The 19,949-nt window shown below is 43.3% G+C and overlaps 1 protein-coding gene across 1 annotated transcript; it reads left to right on the top strand.

Moving 5' to 3' along the window:
• Positions 1-7,344: 7,344 nt before the first annotated feature.
• Positions 7,345-18,314, top strand: slc39a13 (solute carrier family 39 member 13). Its single transcript, XM_055921333.1, has 10 exons — positions 7,345-7,570; positions 8,638-8,982; positions 10,335-10,448; positions 12,315-12,448; positions 14,993-15,115; positions 15,356-15,445; positions 16,308-16,358; positions 16,583-16,715; positions 17,096-17,195; positions 17,342-18,314. Exons 2-10 carry the CDS (start codon positions 8,661-8,663, stop codon positions 17,415-17,417), a joined length of 1,143 nt encoding a protein of 380 aa, XP_055777308.1. The 5' UTR covers positions 7,345-7,570; positions 8,638-8,660; the 3' UTR covers positions 17,418-18,314.
• Positions 18,315-19,949: the final 1,635 nt, after the last annotated feature.

The following is a 19,949-nucleotide window of genomic DNA, read 5'->3' as shown; positions in this document are numbered from 1 at the left end:
CTTTGAGGATTTACCACCCATGTTTATTCAATTACTGTTATGCTTATTCTCACAATCTATGTGTACTTACTCAATTACTACATTTATTTTGTAATATGTATTCTCACTTTCTATGGGTGTAACCTCCTTCCTCCTGTTTGGAATAATCAGACCTATTTTGCGCGCCTCCAGTAGATCTTGACTATCCTCTCCAAAAATGTATTTCGACAGGGGATTTATATTTATACAAATGATGTCCCTGACCTACTTTCTTATAATTTGTATTATTATATTTCGCCGTCTACATTCCGTTTTCCGCCTAATATATTATTGACCAGTTATCATTTAGGTCTCAATATTAGCTCCAATTCTCACAATCTATGTGTGTGTTTCTATAATCTGTTATTATACTTACATCTCACTTACTCCCATTAGTCCTAGACTAACGTAACTTACGTTACTTTATTTCGCCTTCTATATTACGTTTTCCGGCTACTGTATTTCAACCAGTTTTACTTTTAGGTGTTACTGTTAGATATTGTACTTCAACCAGTTTTACTTTTAGGTCTTACTGTTAGATGCAGTACTTCAACCAGTTTTACTTTTAGGTCTTACTGTTAGATACTGTACTTCGAAATGTCTTAATTAGATCTGTGTGCCGTTAGACCCAGTGCCGCCAACACTAACATAGATACTTTTGTCTTAAACTTTCTCTACATTAGATTATATGGACGGCATACCCGATACAAATCTTACTTACTGTTAGTTTTACAGTTAAAATCCTCTCTCATATTTATAGTAAGTTTAGAATTTAACCCCAAACTACTGAATAAAGATCACTGACCTTATCTTGCAGCTGAGAATTCAATGTTGGTTGGATTTTGTCACCGTTTTCTGTCGTGTACCAGTTTGCCACCGGCCTGAAATGGAACCTCAATTTCCACAGGTCAGGTCTTTAATTTACGGATCTCTGATCCGTCCTTGCATGGTTTACGGCGCTCCCATGGGACAACAGAAAACAGGTATTGAAATCCGGCTCGAAGGACCAAGCTTTCAATCCCAATGATAATAACAATCAATCAATAGCTTTGACCAATCCCTGAGGTTTGTAAGACCATGGGTTTAATAATAGTTAGTAAAAGACTCAGCTTATGCAAAAGGTTAGTACAGTTTATTCACGAGAACGTTCTCAAGTCCACAATACAAAGACATCCATTTTTTAGCGGCGCACATACTTCCACACAAATAGTAGACATCATACGCACATACATACACACGAACAGTAGGTATCCGACACACATATTGTATCACTACCCAGCCAACAAAGATTATGGAGACCGTGAGAAGCACTCCCTGTCCTCCCCCAAGATTAGGGAAACCGTGAGAAGTACTCCCTGCCCTCTCCCAAATCTCTCAGTGGCCCCTAGCCAAAGTCGGCACCGAATTTTGCTCAGACAGTGTCACGATCGTGTGGCGGATTGACGGACCAAAATGCAGCAGTTGGAAAATAAGCCATCTTCTTTTATTTTAAAAGATGACAAACAATAAACACGAAACACTTTAACAAAATAACAAAACGACCGTGAAGCTACAAACGTTGTGCACATACATACAGGCTACAAACGTTCTACATAGACAATTACCCACAACCAATGAGAGCCTATGGCTACCCTAAATAAGGCTCCCAATCAGAGACAACCGAAATCAGCTGTCTCTAATTGGGAACTCATTCAGGTAACCATAGACTCTCCTAGACAACTACACATACATAGACAATACTAGAAACATGTACTCCACACAAACCCATATACTAACACAACCCCTTTTCCATAAACAACACCCAAAACCAACAAAACAAAAACATTCCCCATGTCACACCCTGACCTAACTAAAATAATAAAGAAAACCAAGAATACTAAGGCCAGGGCGTGACATAACCCCCCCCTTGAGGCGCGAACTCCGGGCGCACCATACACAGTCTAGGGGAGGGTCTGGGTGGGCTTCCATCCACGGTGGCGGCTCCGGCTCTGGTCGCGGTCCCCACGTCACCACAGTACCTAAACATCTCCTAGGCTTCCTCCAAACGACCCCCCTCCACATTAACCCCATTGCATTAAAGGGCAGTTCCGGACTAAGGGACAGCTCCGAACTAAGGGCCAGTACCAGGGTAAGGGGCAGTACCAGGGTAAGGGGCAGCACCAGGGTAAGGGGCAGCACCAGGGTAAGGGGCAGCACCAGGGTAAGGGGCAGCACCAGGGTAAGGGGCAGTACCAGGGTAAGGGGCAGCTCCGGACTGAGGAATGGCAGCTCCGGACTGAGGAATGGCAGCTCCGGACTGAGGGACTGCAGCTCCGGACTGAGGGACGGCCCATGGCTGGCTGACAGATCTGGCTGCTCATGGCTGGCTGACGGATCTGGCTGCTCATGGCTGGCTGACGGATCTGGCTGCTCATGGCTGGCTGACGGATCTGGCTGCTCATGGCTGGCTGACGGATCTGGCTGCTCATGGCTAGCTGACTGATCTGGCTGCTCCTGTCTGGTTGGCGGCTCTGGCAGATCCTGTCTGGTTGGCGGCTCTGGCAGATCCTGTCTGGTTGGCGGCTCTGGCAGATCCTGTCTGGTTGGCGGCTCTGGCAGATCCTGTCTGGTTGGCGGCTCTGGCAGATCCTGTCTGACGGACGGCTCTAGCGGCTCCTGTCTGGCTGGCGGCTCTAGCGGCTCCTGTCTGGCGGACGGCTCAGTGGGCTCATGGCAGACGGGCGGCTTTGCAGGCTCATGGCAGACGGGCGGCTTTGCAGGCTCATTGCAGACGGATGGCTCAGATGGCGCTGGGGAGACGGATGGCTCAGATGGCGCTGGGGAGACGGATGGCTCAGATGGCGCTTGGCAGACGGGCAGTTCAGTCATCGCTGTGCAGACGGCAGACTCCTGCCGGCTGAGGCGCACTGTAGGCCTGGTGCGTGGTGCCGGGACTGGTGGCACCGGGCTGGGGACACGCATCTCAGGGCTAGTGCGGGGAGCAGCAACAGGACGCACAGGACTCTGGGGACACACAGGAGGCTTGGTGCGTGGTTTAGACACTGGTGGTAAAGGGCTGGAGCCACGCACCATATAGCTAGTGCGTGGAGGAGGCACTGGTGGTACTGGGTTGGGGCGGGGAGGTGGCGCCGGAAATACCGGACCGTGCAGGCGTACTGGCTCCCTTGAACGCCGAGCCTGCCCAACCTTACCTGGTTGTATGCTCCCCGTCGCCTGACCAGTGCGGGAAGGTGGAATAACCCGCACCGGCCTATGTAGGCGAACCGGGGACACCATGCGTAAGGCTGGTGCCATGTACGCCGGCCCGAGGAGACGCACTGGTGACCAGATGCGTTGGGCCGGCTTCATGACATACGGCTCAACTCTCAGTCTAGCCCGGCCGATACGTGGAGCTGAAATGTACCAAACCGGGCTATGCACACGTACAGGAGACACCGTGCGCTCTACTGCGTAACACGGTGTCTGCCCGTACTCCCGCTCTCCACGGTAAGTACAGGGAGTAGGCGCAGGTTTCCTACCTGACTTCGCCACACTCCCTTTAAGGCCCCCCCCAAGAAATTTTTGGGTTGTACTCACGGGTCTCCAGCCTTGTCTCCGTGCTGCCTCCTCATATCGCCTCCTCTCGGCTTTAGCTGCCTCCAGCTCTTCACGAGGAAGGCGATATTCTCCCGGTTGAGCCCACGGCCCCTTACCATCCAGTATCTCCTCCCATGTCCATGAATCCTGTGTAGGTAGGTCCTGTTGCCGCTTTCCATGCCGCTTGGTCCTATGGTGGGTAATTCTGTCACGATCGTGTGGCGGATTGACGGACCAAAATGCAGCAGTTGGAAAATAAGCCATCTTCTTTTATTTTAAAAGATGACAAACAATAAACACGAAACACTTTAACAAAATAACAAAACGACCGTGAAGCTACAAACGTTGTGCACATACATACAGGCTACAAACGTTCTACATAGACAATTACCCACAACCAATGAGAGCCTATGGCTACCCTAAATAAGGCTCCCAATCAGAGACAACCGAAATCAGCTGTCTCTAATTGGGAACTCATTCAGGTAACCATAGACTCTCCTAGACAACTACACATACATAGACAATACTAGAAACATGTACTCCACACAAACCCATATACTAACACAACCCCTTTTCCATAAACAACACCCAAAACCAACAAAACAAAAACATTCCCCATGTCACACCCTGACCTAACTAAAATAATAAAGAAAACCAAGAATACTAAGGCCAGGGCGTGACAGACAGTCTGTGTTTAAGATACTATAAAGACATATTGTACAGATATATTGTTTTATCCTAATTCTGACTAAAACTACACACATCATTAATAAGAATTTTATGATTCTAATCAATTTCATACAATTATATGGTTTCACGGTGGAATATTCTAATCATTCATTGAAACATATAAATTCCATTAACAAATATACAAGGAATTTCTCAAAGCTGCTAATGAGAACCTTGATGACCTTGTACCTAGTCAGTGGGGATTACGGTGGGGTGTCCCCATCCAGGTAGTGGCAGTGCTAGCAACACTAGCTACAGTAACCCATGGGGAGGGGGTCATACTTGGACAATCAAAGCAATCAGGACCAATTATTGTGGCCAGGTGGCACAAAATAATGAAAAGGTCTGGCTGCACAGAGATGTTTGGGAAAATGTTCACAACGGGGGACCAATGTGTGTGTTTTTCAGTGTAGGGGGGTGTATCTGAGCGCCATCAGCTAGGACTTGATATTGGTTAATCATATCTCCCCATTCTTGCTCAATTTTGCATGCCTTCCCAAACAGCTACAATTGTATATGTGTGTGTGTGTGTGTGTGTGTCCCATATCTGTTGCAATGATGTTAGGGCCAATACAGGATTAATCATAATAATTGTTTGTCAAAATAATAAATACTTGCCAAAAATGACATTTTTGTAATGCCAATCCTAGTTATAGGTAACAACCCTTCGTATGAACTGACAACATTATTACTCATATTATTTGTTAATTGTGGAAATAAATTAAGATATGCAAGATTTTCTAATATTGTCACGCCCTGACCTTAGTATTCTTTGTTTTCTTTATTATTTTGGTTAGGTCAGGGTGTGACATGGATGATATATGTTTTTTGTCCTGTCTAGGGTTTTTGTATGTTTATGGGGTTGTCACCAGTCTAGGGGTTTTTGTATGTCTATGGTTGCCTAGATTGGTTCTCAATTAGAGGCAGCTGTTTATCGTTGTCTCTGATTGGGAACCATATTTCGGCAGCCATATTCCTTGAGTATTTCGTGGGTGATTATCTATGTCTATGTTTAGTTGCTTGTGTCAGCACTATGATTATATAGCGTGACGTTCGTTTTGTTGTTTTTGTATAGTTCATTCCGTGTTCTTTCTTTATTAAAAGAAGATGAATTCAAATCACGCTGCGCTTTGGTCTCATCGCTATAATGAACGTGACAAATATACAGTATATTTACCCCAAAAATATGGGGAATTGGAAATGATGCAGTCAATTACATTGATAGAAGCCACAATCTATCTGCTATATCAAAGCTGATCTACCCCCTAAAAACATGTCTGCGTCATAAAAAAATAATAGATTAAAAGAGTAGAAACAGTGTTATAGATTAATGTCATACTTTTTCTTGATACAATTTTTGATTCTGAACACACACTCAGGCAGGTATTTGAGAGAGGCCTCTGAGCACTACTCATCCTTGGACAGGTGCTGTCTAAAGAAGTCATTGGCAGCTAGTTTGATGGCCTTCTCTGGAGTGAGGTTCACAGCAGCACCTAATGGTCAAAGAAGAGAGGCGCCAAATCACACCGAAACCTGTGCGCACACACGCACTTCATTGGTGTGTCAATCAGTATGGATCTCACAAATAATCTTACGGAAGAGTTATCATTATAGAGGAAATCATCTGTATCAACAGAGTATTTATGGGAATCCAACCTCATCCCCAGGCTCAAGGGAGAGGGCCAGCTGGTGGACGAGATTACTGAGTGCCATACCTTAGAATATCTAGAACTTTCTGTACTGTATCTGTCAAATGCACCATCTGGTGGTCGAACTAGATAGGCATGATGATACAGTGTAGGCCGCCTGACAAATTCGTTGGGAGTCAATTTGTATTCCATAGATCATGGCGTTAACTGCATCATGAATCATAATGACCTGGGTCCCCAATATTTATTTCACCATTCATCACCTTCCAGTGAATACAACAAGACAAGCCTTGAACATTTTGTTGATGCCTTGATGCCCTGAAGGCACCATTTCTGTTCCATTTAGGCTGCATTTAAATATGCTCTCCTATTCTGAAAGCACAATATGGATTTATAATCATATTCGCTTTGATTTATTTATCAAAATTAATGTTTTATTGCCTTGGTGGAATTATCTACCCCCACCATATAATAGAATAAAAGAGTACTGTAGCGGTCTAAGGCACTGCATCTCAGTGCAAGAGGTGTCACTACAGTTCCTGGTTCGAATCCAGGCTGTATCACATCCGGCCATGATTGGGAGTCCCATAGGGCGGCGCCCAACATCGTCCGAGTTTGGCCCGGGGTAGGCTGTTGGTATGAATAATAATTTGTTCTTAACTGACTTGCCTAGTTAAATAAATAAGTAAAATATTTTGAGATTACATTTACATTTACATTTAAGTCATTTAGCATTACCTTATAGGCTACTACTTAAGGCAGAGGTGTAAAGTAACTAATTACAAATATACTCTCGTTACTGTAAATTAGTACTTGTACTTTATTGAGTTTTTTTTCAAAGTCATTAATTGTACTTCTACTATAGTGAACTTTCATTTAAGTACTCTTTCCAAAAACATTCACATGAAACGGAAGCATTGCATTGCAGGCAAATGCCAAATCTGGGGTGTAATCATTGCAGCGTGAGGCGGCTGATAGTCTAGTGCAGGGGTGTCAAACTCATTCCACGGAGGGCCTTGTGTCTGCAGGTTTTTGGTTTTTCCTTTCAATAAAGCCCTAGACAACCAGGTGTGGTGAGTTCCTAACTAATTAGTGATGTTAATTCATCAATCAAGTATAAGGGAGGAGCGAAAACCCGCAGACACTCGACCCCCGTGGAATGAGTTTGACACCTGTGGTCTAGTGGTTAGTGCGTTGTGCCAGTAACTGAAAGGTTGCTGGATCGAATCCCCGAGCTGACAGGGTAAAAATCTCTCGTCCTCCCCTGACTCAATTACAAAAAAAAAAACGTTTACTCTTAACGTCAAACGTGAGTTTCTATTGGGTAGGTCCGTCCCGTTTAAACGGTTTCCGTGATGAATAGACCCCAGAAACCTAAACTACATTTCATCCCTCCCTCGCATCCAAATCCGGGCCATGATGTCAGGAATAAAAATGCACTTCCGGTGACGTGGCTCCTCTGGAAAAGTGGAAGCCGTGGCAGGAATGTTGGCTGGACCTATCTGCAGCATCAGCTGGAGAGTGGAACAGCAGCGCTAGCCTCACGGAGTTGGATGGCAGGGACACACTGGTGCAAGAACTTCAGGAAGCACAACAGGGTAAAATATATTATCGTATTTTTAATGTCACATTACTTATGTAGTTTTTCTTCTAATATGACTGCGTGATTTTAGCATTCCAAACTAGCTGACTTCAACTTTCAGGGCTTGAAATGCTAGTCTTGGCTAGTTAAGTTTGTTAGCGGAGTTTGTTTATAGACAGCCATTTGTGCGTCACGACCAGAACTTTCCAAGTAGCAGGGCGAATTAAATATAACTGATAGGCTGTTTTTTGGCAAAGTAAAAACAAAATTCACCTAACTAAATACATGCGATGCATATCTAACGTAGCAGATACAGCTGTTGCTACAGTGAGTACATTGTAACTAACGTTAGCTGGCCTACAAATTGTTACAATTCATCAAAATGTTACAATGTTTGGGCCTTTCCGGAACGTGTGCAACATTCGCTTGTGCTATGTCGTAACTTTTACTGCGCGAGCATCATACAACAAGATATCAGCATCCTATATCTATCGTTGAAGTACACATGCATTTAACTTGTTCCTGCAAGCCATGTTTGCGAAGTCTTCACAACAGCTTCCAACTTTTTTAGTGTTGTCTTTCTCCCTTAAATTTGTGATTTTCGTCGACGTTGAACAGCACTCTGATGGACACATTCAAAATGCGACGCTGTCGTGTAGACAGGGTATCGCAGGATTTATCACACACAACCATATAAAGTTAATATACTAATATTTTTCTGAATTAAACGTCAACCATAGATATTTGGTTTAGTTCAAGTCAAGATGCTGTGAAATAGGGCCCGTAGACACGTTTTCTTAGATATTAGCAGACCTAAGCAGTTGCTCATGGAGCACTTTTTCCATTTGTTTTGGTGGAATGACTACCCTACCAAGGGATTTATTTTGTCCTGTCCATTTTTAATCTATCGTCACCCATTACTGGTCACACACTATCACAACCTTAGCCTAAAATGTCTATACAAACTGTTTGGCAGTGAATGTGCAAACCATTTGTTTGAGAAAGCATCTCTGGTTGAGTTAATTCTTATCTACATTCTATAATGACCTCGCCATCTTGCAACATTGACCTTGTTGGTTGCAGGTACTCTCTGGAACGAGGGACGGATGAAATCAGGAGGTGGTAGGCCCAGCTGGGCGTTGGCTGCACTGTTCACTGGTGTCGCCCTGCTGGTCGTCTCATCCAGAGGGGCGTCCAGTGTTAAGATGTCCCAGGCAACCATGGCTCATGCCACAGCCACAGCCGCTGGATCAGGCCCAGGGCTTCCAGATGAGCTCCTAGGCTTCTGGGCCTTAGCTGACTTCTTTGCAAGTGAACGTGCCGATGTCTGGCTCTGCTCTCTGGTTGGGTCTGTTGCTGTAGGACTCACTGGAATTTTCCCCCTTCTTGTTATTCCTATTGAGGCAGGAGAGGCCCTCAAGACAGCGGGTAAGTTGTGACCTAAACTGATATGTGAGCCTTGCTGTTAGCCAGACTAATGTAGGCCTTCTCTTTCTTCTGAAAATGAGCCACAATGGATAGGCCTCAATCACCACACACCTGTAATTAGACAGTCGCTGTAGGCTATCTCAGGGTGACTTACCATTAGGCAGAAGAGGCAAATGCCTCACATTATCAAGGGGCCCTTGTGAGCTGGGCATAAATTTATCATAAAATATATTTTTAATTTGTTCTGCACCATTTTTTCTAAAGAGCCATTTAAATGTAGCGCAATAGCCCCTCTATTTTTCTCTGGTGAGGAAACTGCTGCTAATGAGATGAACCATGTGGTTTTAAACTCTGCCTGACCACACCCTTTTAAACACAGCCTTCAAGTAGAGTATATAGAGGCCCCAGTCACTACCTCCAAAGCTGTGTTACTGATTTCTTTTTTTCTTGTTGTCTTGAGTATTTAACCATGTGAGATACCGGTACAATTTATGTGCATATAGTGTTACAAACTGTTAAATTGGGGTCAAATGTCACTGATTCATTTTTATTTTTTATTTTTTTTCACCTTTATTTAACCAGGTAGGCAAATTGAGAACACGTTCTCATTTACAATTGCGACCTGGCCAAGATAAAGCAAAGCAGTTCGACACATACAACAACAGTTACACACATATTTGCACTTTTGGCTCACCCAAATCCTGCTGTGTTTGTTTTAGGACAAGTTTGTTTTAAATCAGTATTTTAATTTTTTTTGTTACTAGAGAAAGTAATTCTGAAGGTATCACTGACATAAGCTTAGATGGATAAATGTGTCAATGGAAATGGTGCTGAATTGGGTGTGTCATGCTGTATTCTAAACTCTCAAAGAAGAGAAACCAGGCCCCTGTATTGCATTTCAACACATCTCAGAAAACACAATTAACACTGAAGGGCACTGGCTTTTGCCTGTCCTGGTCCACTAATGTCATCTTGTAATATCATAGCAATGGCAATTGCATTCTCTGAAGCTGTAAGTTCAGAAGTTAGAATTTATTGGATCCATTTTTTTTTCTATCGAGAAATTACCCAGTAGGGCTATTTCTTTAATTCAGTCATAGTCATCATTAAGTCATACTTAATGCAAAGATGAAAATGTTTAAATAGAAAAACATGTAATGGCTCTTAATTTGAAAGCTAGAAGTAGAAAATCACTTATTCCATCGGTTTATTTTAAATGAAGCCTGTAAATGTTTTAGCTCAAACAGCGAAGAACCAGCAATTTTGTATGTCATGGATGATACAGCCTACCTCAACTAAACTTTTCATAATTACCATCTCTTTCTCTCTTGTTACTCTCCGTGTGTTTCCAGCTGGCTGTCGGAAGCTAAAGCAGCTTCTGAGCTTTGCCATTGGTGGTCTCTTGGGTGACGTGTTCCTCCACCTGCTCCCGGAGGCTTGGGCACATTCCCATTCCTGCAGCCCAGGTGGGTCAACGTTCTCTCTTAGGCACCCTCCTGTTCTTTCTATCCCCATCCTTATCCCTCCTGGAGACATCCCCATTTTAAATTGCCTGTGCTTATTTCTCCCCACCAGTATACCTCTTTTGACCCTTCACACAGACCAGTGGAATTCCTGTGTGTCCATAGGTTTGCTTATCACTTTTTTAACATGTCAGCAATATTGTGAAGATAGGCTGTTTGCGAAAACAGTTGATTTCGACACTTTTCAAGCTGACAGAGCCAGACGGGATGACAGATAACATTCACAGGGTACCACATTTATCTTTTGAATGAGTGAACTTTGGAAGTGCAGATATTCTCGTCAGTTTAAAAAAATAGTCAAATACAGCATTTTACATTAACTCTTCAAAGCAGTTTTAGTGCAAACATATAAACTAAAATATAAATGCAACACTTTCAAAGGTTTTACTCAGTTACAGTTCATTTAAAAAAAAATCTTAATCTATAGATTTCACATGACTAGGAATACAGATATGCAGTTATTGGTCACAGCTACCTTTAAAAAAAAGTTACGGGAATGAGTCAGAAATCCAGTTAGTATCTGGTGTGACCAGACCTCATGCAGCGCGACACATCTCTCTCGCATGGAGTTGATCAGGCAGTTGATTGTGGCTATGGAATTTTGTCCCACTCCTCTTCAATGGCTGTGCGAAGTTGCTGGATATTGGCGGGAACTGGAACACGCTGTTGTAAACATTGCTCCAGAGCATCCCAAACATGCTCAAAGGGTGACATGTCTGGTGGGTATGCAGGCCATGGAAGAATTGGGACATGTTCAGCTTCCAGGGATTGTGTACAAGTCCTTGCAACATGGGGCTGTGCCTTTTCATGCTGAAACATGAGGTAATGGCACCTGATGAATGGCACGATAATGGGCCTCAGGATCTCATCACGGTATCTCTGTGCATTTAAATTGCCATCGATAAAATGCAATTGGGTTAGTTGTCCCTAGCTTATGCCTGCCCATACCATAACCCCACCGCCACCATGGGGCACTGAAGGTGAGCATTTGCCCATTGAAGTCGGTTACGACGGCAAACTGCACTCGGGTCAAGACCTTTTGTGAGGACAACGAGCATGCAGATGCGCTTCCCTGAGACGGATTGTGCAGAAATTCTACAGTTGTGCAAAACCACAGTTTCATCCGGTGGCTGGTCTCAGATGATCCCGCAGGTGAAGAAGCCGGATGTGGAGGTCCTGGGCTGCCGTGCTTACACGTATTCTGCAGTTGAGATCATTTGGACATACTGCCAAATTCTCTAAAATGATGTTGGCTTATTGTAGTGAAATTATTAAATTCTCTGGCAACAGCTCTGGTGGACTTTCCTGCTGTCAGCATGCTTACTGCACACTCCCTGAACTTAGACTGTGGCATTGTTATGACAAAACTGATGATTTTAGTGGCCTTTTATTGTCCCAGCACAAGGTGCACCTGTGTAATGATATGTAAACAGACATGCCTCTCTGTCATGTAGAGCAGTGTTTCCAAACTCCAGTACCCCAACAATATATTTTTTATTGTAACCCTGGAAAAGTACTATTCATGGCATTTCTATCTATAACTATTGGCAACTGGATGTGGCCCAGGATTAAGTTTCCCTAACCTGAGGTCCTCTGGTTGTCATGTAGAAATACACGTTAAAATGCTTTGCTGACTTGTGATGTCCTCAGTGGTGATGATGAGCAACCCTAAGCCATGCCTGCTTTCCACTGATCCATGTGGAAGGGGGTCACCATGCAATCCTAGAGAAAGTTTTCCAATTGGTTTGTCATCCCTGTTACAGTGTGAGAGGCTCCATTTTATGTCTCTTCCATCCTCCCTGTGTTCAGACGAGAGCCAGCTCCACTACAGGACCCAGGGCCTGTGGGTTATCATGGGAATGCTGTCCTTCCTTCTCCTGGAGAAGATGTTCCCAGATGAGAACAGCCAGGAGGACTCCATTGGTAACAGCCAACATGTCCCTGTGAGTAGTTCAATGCTGTTGTATTATCCATGTTGTCTACATGAAATGAGGCGCAACAGAGTCAAGTCAACTCTTTAATAGCCCAAAATGTATTTAAAGATAGTGGCCATGTCTTTCCAAAGAAGGTGAATGTCACGCATGTAATTACACACCTCATCCCATATGCTGGAACCCTCATATATTTGTTTAGGTGTGTCCAGTGCACCAATGCTCTTTAATCCCTTCACTAGTACCACAGTGGCACTACTCTTCCACGCAGTGGGGTGGCTAGTGGATCAGTTGGCTCTGTCTAGAGCTTTCTGTTTGGTCTGAGCTGGTCTTCAGTGGATAACTCTGATCTAAACTTTAACAAGGCACATTAGATCATCTTGTTTGATAATGTTGTGGCTGAAGAAACCACAATCAGTTTTTATTCTACTCTTCAGTGATGAATCATTAGCATTTTAACTTCAACATTCTGAATTTAAGCCATCTTAAGGTAATGAATAAACAGTGCTGAGTTTGAGTCCAAATGGAAATAAGTCTTGAGTCAAACAAATGTCATAAGCTAGGTTTCCATCCAACTTTTGACAGATGTTCATGTGAATATTATAAAATATGCATTTAAAATAGTTTATTTTTCACATTTTCCCACCAGAGGTTTGCTTCTATCAATCGGGTGTGTTGTGGATAAAAGGCTGTGATGCAGTGTACATAGAAACCACTTTGGTGCTAAAGTTTGTCACGTACCGACAAAGAAAAAACACCCTTTTAACTAGGAATGGAATGTCAGTTAAGAACAAATTCTTATTTACAGTGACGGCCAAACCCGTACGACGCTGGGCCAATTGTGCGCCGCCCTATGGGACTCCCAATCAATTGGCAGCTAAACACAGATAATCTCACTAGCATACAAAATAAGTTCCTCAATATTTATTGGAAGGAGCATTTAGCTCATGACTGCACCACCCTGTGAAGTTCATCATAACTTCTTTCATCTGAAGCCTAATAAACTGGACACGCTTTTTCTAGTTGTAGTAGGGGGACCATACAACATAGCATTGCATGACTTCAAATTTACCTCGACATGATGGTAATTCTATCAACAATTGTGCAATAAATTGTTTTCAACGCAATTTGTTGCATAATTCATTTTACCGACAAAAAGATCCCACCTTGTCGTACAAGCAATAATGAAATTGTACCGACACTTCCTGTTTCCATCCCAGCTGTCGTGATTTCTTTTTTTTATATACAGTATAACTTTAATCTGGATGGAAACATGGTTACTGATGCAGGGACCCATTGTGCCATAGCCCCGAGTGTCTATCTGCTAGACACGCTTGGGATCAAAGCTGTATTCTCTCTCTCTCCCCTCCATTTCTCTAATACCAGTGAGACCCTTTTTCATATGGGATTTGGTGTGGGTATTAGTGCAGAGTATTAGCTTCAGGATTCTTTTGATGTTTTGGCATATAGGGGTATGGAGTGGTTTTGGGTGGTGCATTTTCCCTGTCTGACAGTGTGGATTTAGATGAGTTGAGATGTTCTCTGCTCTGTAGATATGGGAGAGCTTCTTGTGGAGTATGTTAAACAGAGGTACACAACTGCAGTCTTTTGAAGGCCTTAATGTCTGTAGGCTTCTTTTTTTAATCGATTTTATTTCACTGACGTAGTCAACTCTAAGTTGCTGATGAAAACCAGCACTTTTAATCATACTGCATTTGTGATCCCATATGCTAAAATGTTCTGTTATACAAGAGATAATTCTTAATTTAATTTCAGGCATTTCTGTTGCTTGTGCCCCATCTCGCAAAAGGTGTGTGTGTACCACTTTTCCTTCTCTTTTGCTCAAGAGGAGGATTGGCATCCATGTCTGGGCTCATTCATTGTAGCTATTTATAGAGATGGGGAGGAAGCAGCTGCTACATCTACTTCAGAGAGTCCAGAGGAGAGTGTTCAGGGGTAGATAGTGAGACTCAGGGTAGATCAGTGCTCATTCCACAAATGGAGTCTTATTAAGCATGTTTTTATCAAGATGGCGCTACTATTCAATTCAGAGACATGGGTCATGAATCACGATCTCACCTGGTGTCACTCTCCCTCTCCGATTAATTAACCAGCCCCCTCACACATTAGGGGACAGATTGATATTTGAGACGATGTGTACAGTTTGACTTCTTGCTTGTGGTGTGGTTACAAAAAGAGAACATTGCCCTCATTTAATTTGACTATTAAATGCCACCGTACTGTAAATGGCTCTAAACGAGGAAGGAACAGGGAAGTCAGCCCTGCTCTGGAAAGGAGAATGGCCTGAGGTAGGAGTTAGTTTTTTGTTCAAAGCACGCAAATTCAGTGGAAGATGTGACGACTGTGACAGCAATTTTAGGATGTAATGTGCAGTCAGTGGTTGGAGGAGAGAAGCTATGGGTGACATAAAAGAAACACAGTATTGTAGGTTGTGATTCAAGGAAATGTTAATATTTACTATGTAAACCTTTGTACGCTATGGAATTTCCTGCTGATTGGGCTAATACCGTTTTTTTTGTCACCCCTTCTCCTCAGACCTCCCATAGCTCAGACTCCAGTAGTGAGGTGTTGTCCCACATCAATGGGCACCATTCTGATACGTGGAGCTCGTCCTCCAAGACAAAAAGCAGCTTGCAGCAAGTGCCAAAGAAAATAAAGGTATGTTGGATCAAATGGGTGAAGTTTGTCTGATGGAATATTGTTCATTTTAACCAGCCATATGTAAATGATAAAAGGGAGAATAATCTGGAAGTCTCCATTGCTTAAGAGCCACCAAAATGAAATCCTCTGTACTAAGTAACCTCTTTAGCTTTATGTATATGACTTCAGTGTGAGTCAGCTGTGGGATCCTTTGAATGTTAACCTGTACAGACTTGGTTCTGTGTCTCTATCTGGCAGACGAGTGGGTACCTGAACCTGCTGGCCAACTGCATTGACAACTTCACCCATGGCCTGGCTGTGGCAGGGAGCTTCCTGGTCAGCAGAAAGGTGAGTTAGTCTGCAGAACAGTCTGTCCAGATGCTCTATATTAAATAGTCACCATGTGTGGGTTTTTAATACATGTGAATGAAACCTAATAGCAGTTACTAATTTCAATGCAAACATTTCAACAAAATGCAACTTGGTCATAAACAATGCATACAATACTTCAACATAGAGCCGACTTAGTACAGACTACATACAGTATGTTATGGAAGGTGGTTGTTTTGGCATTTGAGAGGCTTGTGCCCATGATTGGCATAGGACCTAAACCCCTTGGCAGACTTGTAGATAGCTGTATCAGCTCTCACTTAGCCATAACATTCACGTTTCTCAGCTCAGTCCACTATAAGCATGATACTGCACCCCTGCTTAAGAGACTAGTTTCAACAACACAATTCTATGCTTTTAATACTAAGTACGGTATTGTCATTATTACAGAACAGAACATTGAGTCAGGACATTGAATTCTACCTTGCTATTTTCTGATATAGAATAATGATTACATTACCCACGGTTGTGGGGGAGAAGGTCCAGCTGGAGAGGCATAAGGCTAACAGCATGAGCCAAAGGTAGAGTTTGCCAGGGAGGAAGTAAACTAGCTAGATGTCTCTACATCGCTCACACACATGGGCATCCCACTTATTTTGGCTTCCATCTGCACTCATATTTCTATATGCAGGTATGATGGTGTTTATCAAAGTAGAAGCCCAGTTGGATGCATGAAAAAACATTGTCATGTATACACACTGTAATGTAGTACAGGAGAGGCGTTATCAGAGTTTGAGTAGTATAGAATCGGAAACACGTCTTGTACAGTATACATTTTGCAGAGCCTGATCAGAGACATGTTATGTGTATTTCCTGACAGGTTGGGTGTCTCACCACCTTTGCCATCCTGCTCCATGAAATCCCCCATGAGGTAAGTTCAAACTTGCTATTTTTGTGACCTATTTATTTAAAATAATTTTTTTGTAACATACTTCATACCATTGAAAGCTAATTATGACTGTTTTTTGAGTCATGAATTGATTCAGTTCTAGTTGATATCCCCATCTTTTTTTGCTTACATAATTGTGCTCTGTGACGCATTGCTTATATGTGAATCTGTGACACATTGCTGACATGATGTTTGCTCATCTCTAGGTGGGCGACTTTGCCATCCTGCTGCGTGCAGGGTTTGACCGCTGGAGTGCCGCCCGCATGCAGCTATCCACAGCCCTGGGAGGGGTGCTGGGGGCTTGTTTCGCCCTATGTGCCCAGTCTCCCAGAGGGACAGGTGAGCTGCCTAGCATTCTCCATATACAAAACAGCAGCAGAGCACTCAAACTACAGCTCCACACCAGGTGCTTGACTTGGACTGAAATAAGGAACAGTACTTATTTTGGATGCCGGTACTGTTTATAACTAGGTGCAAGAGATCCACAATACTTTTGATTTAATATTCTATAGGAGGTGCAGGAGCTAAAGCAGTAGACCGTTAAGTGCTGGTACTCCGCTCCGGTGAGCTCCTGCCCATGTCGAGAACTGTCCACACCATTGGTATAGGCTATCAAGGAACCATATAGACTTCAGTGCTTTGGCCTCCAAGCAGCATGAAAAGCTTTTTTAAATTAAGTCAAACCAAATGTCTCATTCATTCCACTTTATCCTGTGTAGAAAATGCAACAGCGTGGATCTTACCATTCTCCTCGGGAGGCTTCCTGTACATAGCCCTGGTCAACGTGGTGCCTGACCTTCTGGAGGAGACTAGCCTCAGGTATGTACACTGGTCAGTCTGGACAGCCACTGACCACCATGCAAATACCCACTAAGAGACTAAATATGCAGAGGGGAAAAAAGTGTTACACGAATATGAAAATGAATGGGCAGACACTGAAGCAAAAAAAACACATCTTTTTCCAGACACTCCCTGTTGCAGATCCTGCTCCTGTGCTGTGGCATTGCCGTCATGGCCGTCTTGTCTGCCGTAATGGATTGAGCTCAAAAGACAAGCCTGCTTTACCAAAATATAATTGAGAACATCACCGCAACATTCACTGGACTGGGAAGCAATCCCCCTTTCTATAAAGTTAAGTCCTCAGATTGCACTCAATCGCCCTTTTTTTATATGGAACTGTTTTTAATACTCCACCTAGTGCCAAAACATCCTATCATCAGCATGGCCATCAACATGGAAGCGATCCAGCAATCAGAACGGCACCTTGAATCATACCTGCTTTTTCTATCAGGACTCTAGACCAACTGTGTCCACCTTGTCTGCTGATCTCTGACTACTGTCTGTGTGGACACTAATGTGCCAAACCCAGAGACAGACATTTTGAAATGGCAAGAGAGCTAAAGAAAGCTTATTGAAGCTTTCATGGAAGTAACTGGACTATGAGAGAATCAGACCATAATGGGGAGACGCATACACATACTCGAACAGGTCTTATCAGACACATATGAGCAGCTCATGCATGCTGTATAAACTTAATCTCACATACTAAAATGCATACACATTTCCTTAAATCCTCACATTGTATGCTCATGTGTTGCTTTTTATTTGTTTTCCTCTTTCAGGCTATTTTATATTTATTGTATCTTATTGGTTTCTGTATTTGCTTGTACTGCCTAGTATTTATTGAAGTATTTCAGAAAGTAACATGGTGCAATGTTTTTGTCAAATTCTGTTACGATTTCCATCACACACACACCATTTGGTTTTTGTGTAGGGTTAATCTGTTGCATTGATGTATATTCAAGCAAAAAGTTGGACTATTTTTCAATTGTATACAATGCTAATTTTAATGATAAGAGACACTCAGACAGATATATTTGGAACTTCTTAATTAAGGAAAATATGATTTAGAAATGTAATAAAATATTATGCAATATATTTTTGTGTGGTCTTGATTTTACTATATACAGTCCTTTCAGAAGTTATTCACACCCCTTTTTTCACACTTGTTACAAAGTGGGATTGAAATTATTGGAGAAAATAATAATCAGCGATCTACAATACTCATGTCAAAGTTAAAAAAATATATAAGAAAATTAAATCACTGTCTTGATTATATAAGTATTCAATACCTTGAGTCTGTTACACACCTTTGGCAGGGATTTACAGCTGTCTCTGGATAAGTCTAAGAGCTTTGCACCCCTGGATTGTACTATATTTGCCCATTTATTTTTTTCAATCTCGGTCATGTTGATCATCGCTAGACAGCCATTTTCAAGTCTTGCCATAGATTTTCAATTAGATTTAAGTCACCTGTAACTAGGCCACTCGGGACATTCAATGACGTCTTGGTAAGCAACTTGTGTAAACTCAGCAAAAAAGAAACATCCTCTCACTGTCAACTGCGTTTATTTTCAGCAAACAACATGTAAGTATTTGTATGACCATAAGATTCAACAGCTGAGACATAAACAGAACAAGTTACACAGACATGACGCACAGAAATGGAATAATGTGCACCTGAACAAGGGGGGAATCAAAAGTAAGTCAGTATCTGGTGTGGCCACCAGCTGCATTAAGTACTGCAGTGCATCTCCTCATGGACTGCACCAGATTTGCCAGTTCTTGCTGTGAGATGTTACCCCACTCTTCCACTAAGGCACCTGCAAGTTCACGGACATTTCTGGGGGGATTGGCCCTAGCCCTCACCCTCCGATCCAACAGGTCCCAGACATGGTATTGAGATCCGGGCTATTCGCTGGCCATGGCAGAACACTGACATTCCTGTCTTGCAGGAAAATCATGCACAGAACGAGCAGTATGGCTGGGGGCATTGTCATGCTGAAGGGTCATGTCAGGATGAGCCTGCAGGAAGGGTACCATATGAGGGATGAGGATGTCTTCCCTGTAACGCACAGCGTTGATTGCCTTCAATAACATCATTCTCAGTCCGATGATGCTGTGGCACACCGCCCCAGACCATGACAGACCTCCACCTCCAAATCGATCCCGCTCCAGAGTACAGGCCTCGGTGTAATGCTCATTCCTTTGATGATAAACGCAAATCCGATCATCACCCCTGGTGAGACAAAACCGCGACTCGCCAGTGAAGAGCACTTTTTGCCAGTCCTGTCTGACAAGAGGCCCGACAAGCCCTCAGTCCAGCCTCTCTCGGCCTATTGCGGACAGTCTGGGCACTGATGGAGGGGTTGTGTATTCCTGGTGTAACTCGGGCAGCTGTTGTTGCCATCCTGTACCTGTCCCGCAGGTGTGATGTTCAGATGTACCGGTCCTGTGCAGGTGTTACATGTGGTCTGCCACTGCGAGGATGATCAGCTGTCCATCTTGTCTCCATGTAGTGCTGTCTTAGGCGTCTCACAGTACGGACATTGCAATTTATTGCCCTGGCCACATCTTCCGTCCTCATGCCTCCTTGCAGCATGCCTAAGGCACATTCACGCAGATGAGCAGGGACCCTGGGCATCTTTCTTTTGGTGTTTTTCAGAGTCAGTAGAAAGGCCTTCTTAGTGTCCTAAGTTTTTATAACTGTGACCTTATTTGCCTGCCGTCTGT

This window comes from Salvelinus fontinalis, chromosome 4 (assembly GCF_029448725.1).
Source record: "Salvelinus fontinalis isolate EN_2023a chromosome 4, ASM2944872v1, whole genome shotgun sequence".
NCBI lineage: Eukaryota > Metazoa > Chordata > Actinopteri > Salmoniformes > Salmonidae > Salvelinus > Salvelinus fontinalis.
Note: the sequence above shows the minus strand (reverse complement) of the source record. Positions and strands in the feature narration are given on the sequence as shown.

Excerpts from the sequence above, each read along its gene's own strand:
- slc39a13 (XM_055921333.1), top strand. The coding sequence starts at position 8,661 with ATGAAATCAGGAGGTGGTAGGCCCAGCTGGGCGTTGGCTGCACTGTTC. Across the intron at positions 8,983-10,334 it reads AGAGGCCCTCAAGACAGCGG|CTGGCTGTCGGAAGCTAAAG; the intron begins GTAAGTTGTGAC and ends GTGTGTTTCCAG. Across the intron at positions 15,446-16,307 it reads GCTTCCTGGTCAGCAGAAAG|GTTGGGTGTCTCACCACCTT; the intron begins GTGAGTTAGTCT and ends ATTTCCTGACAG.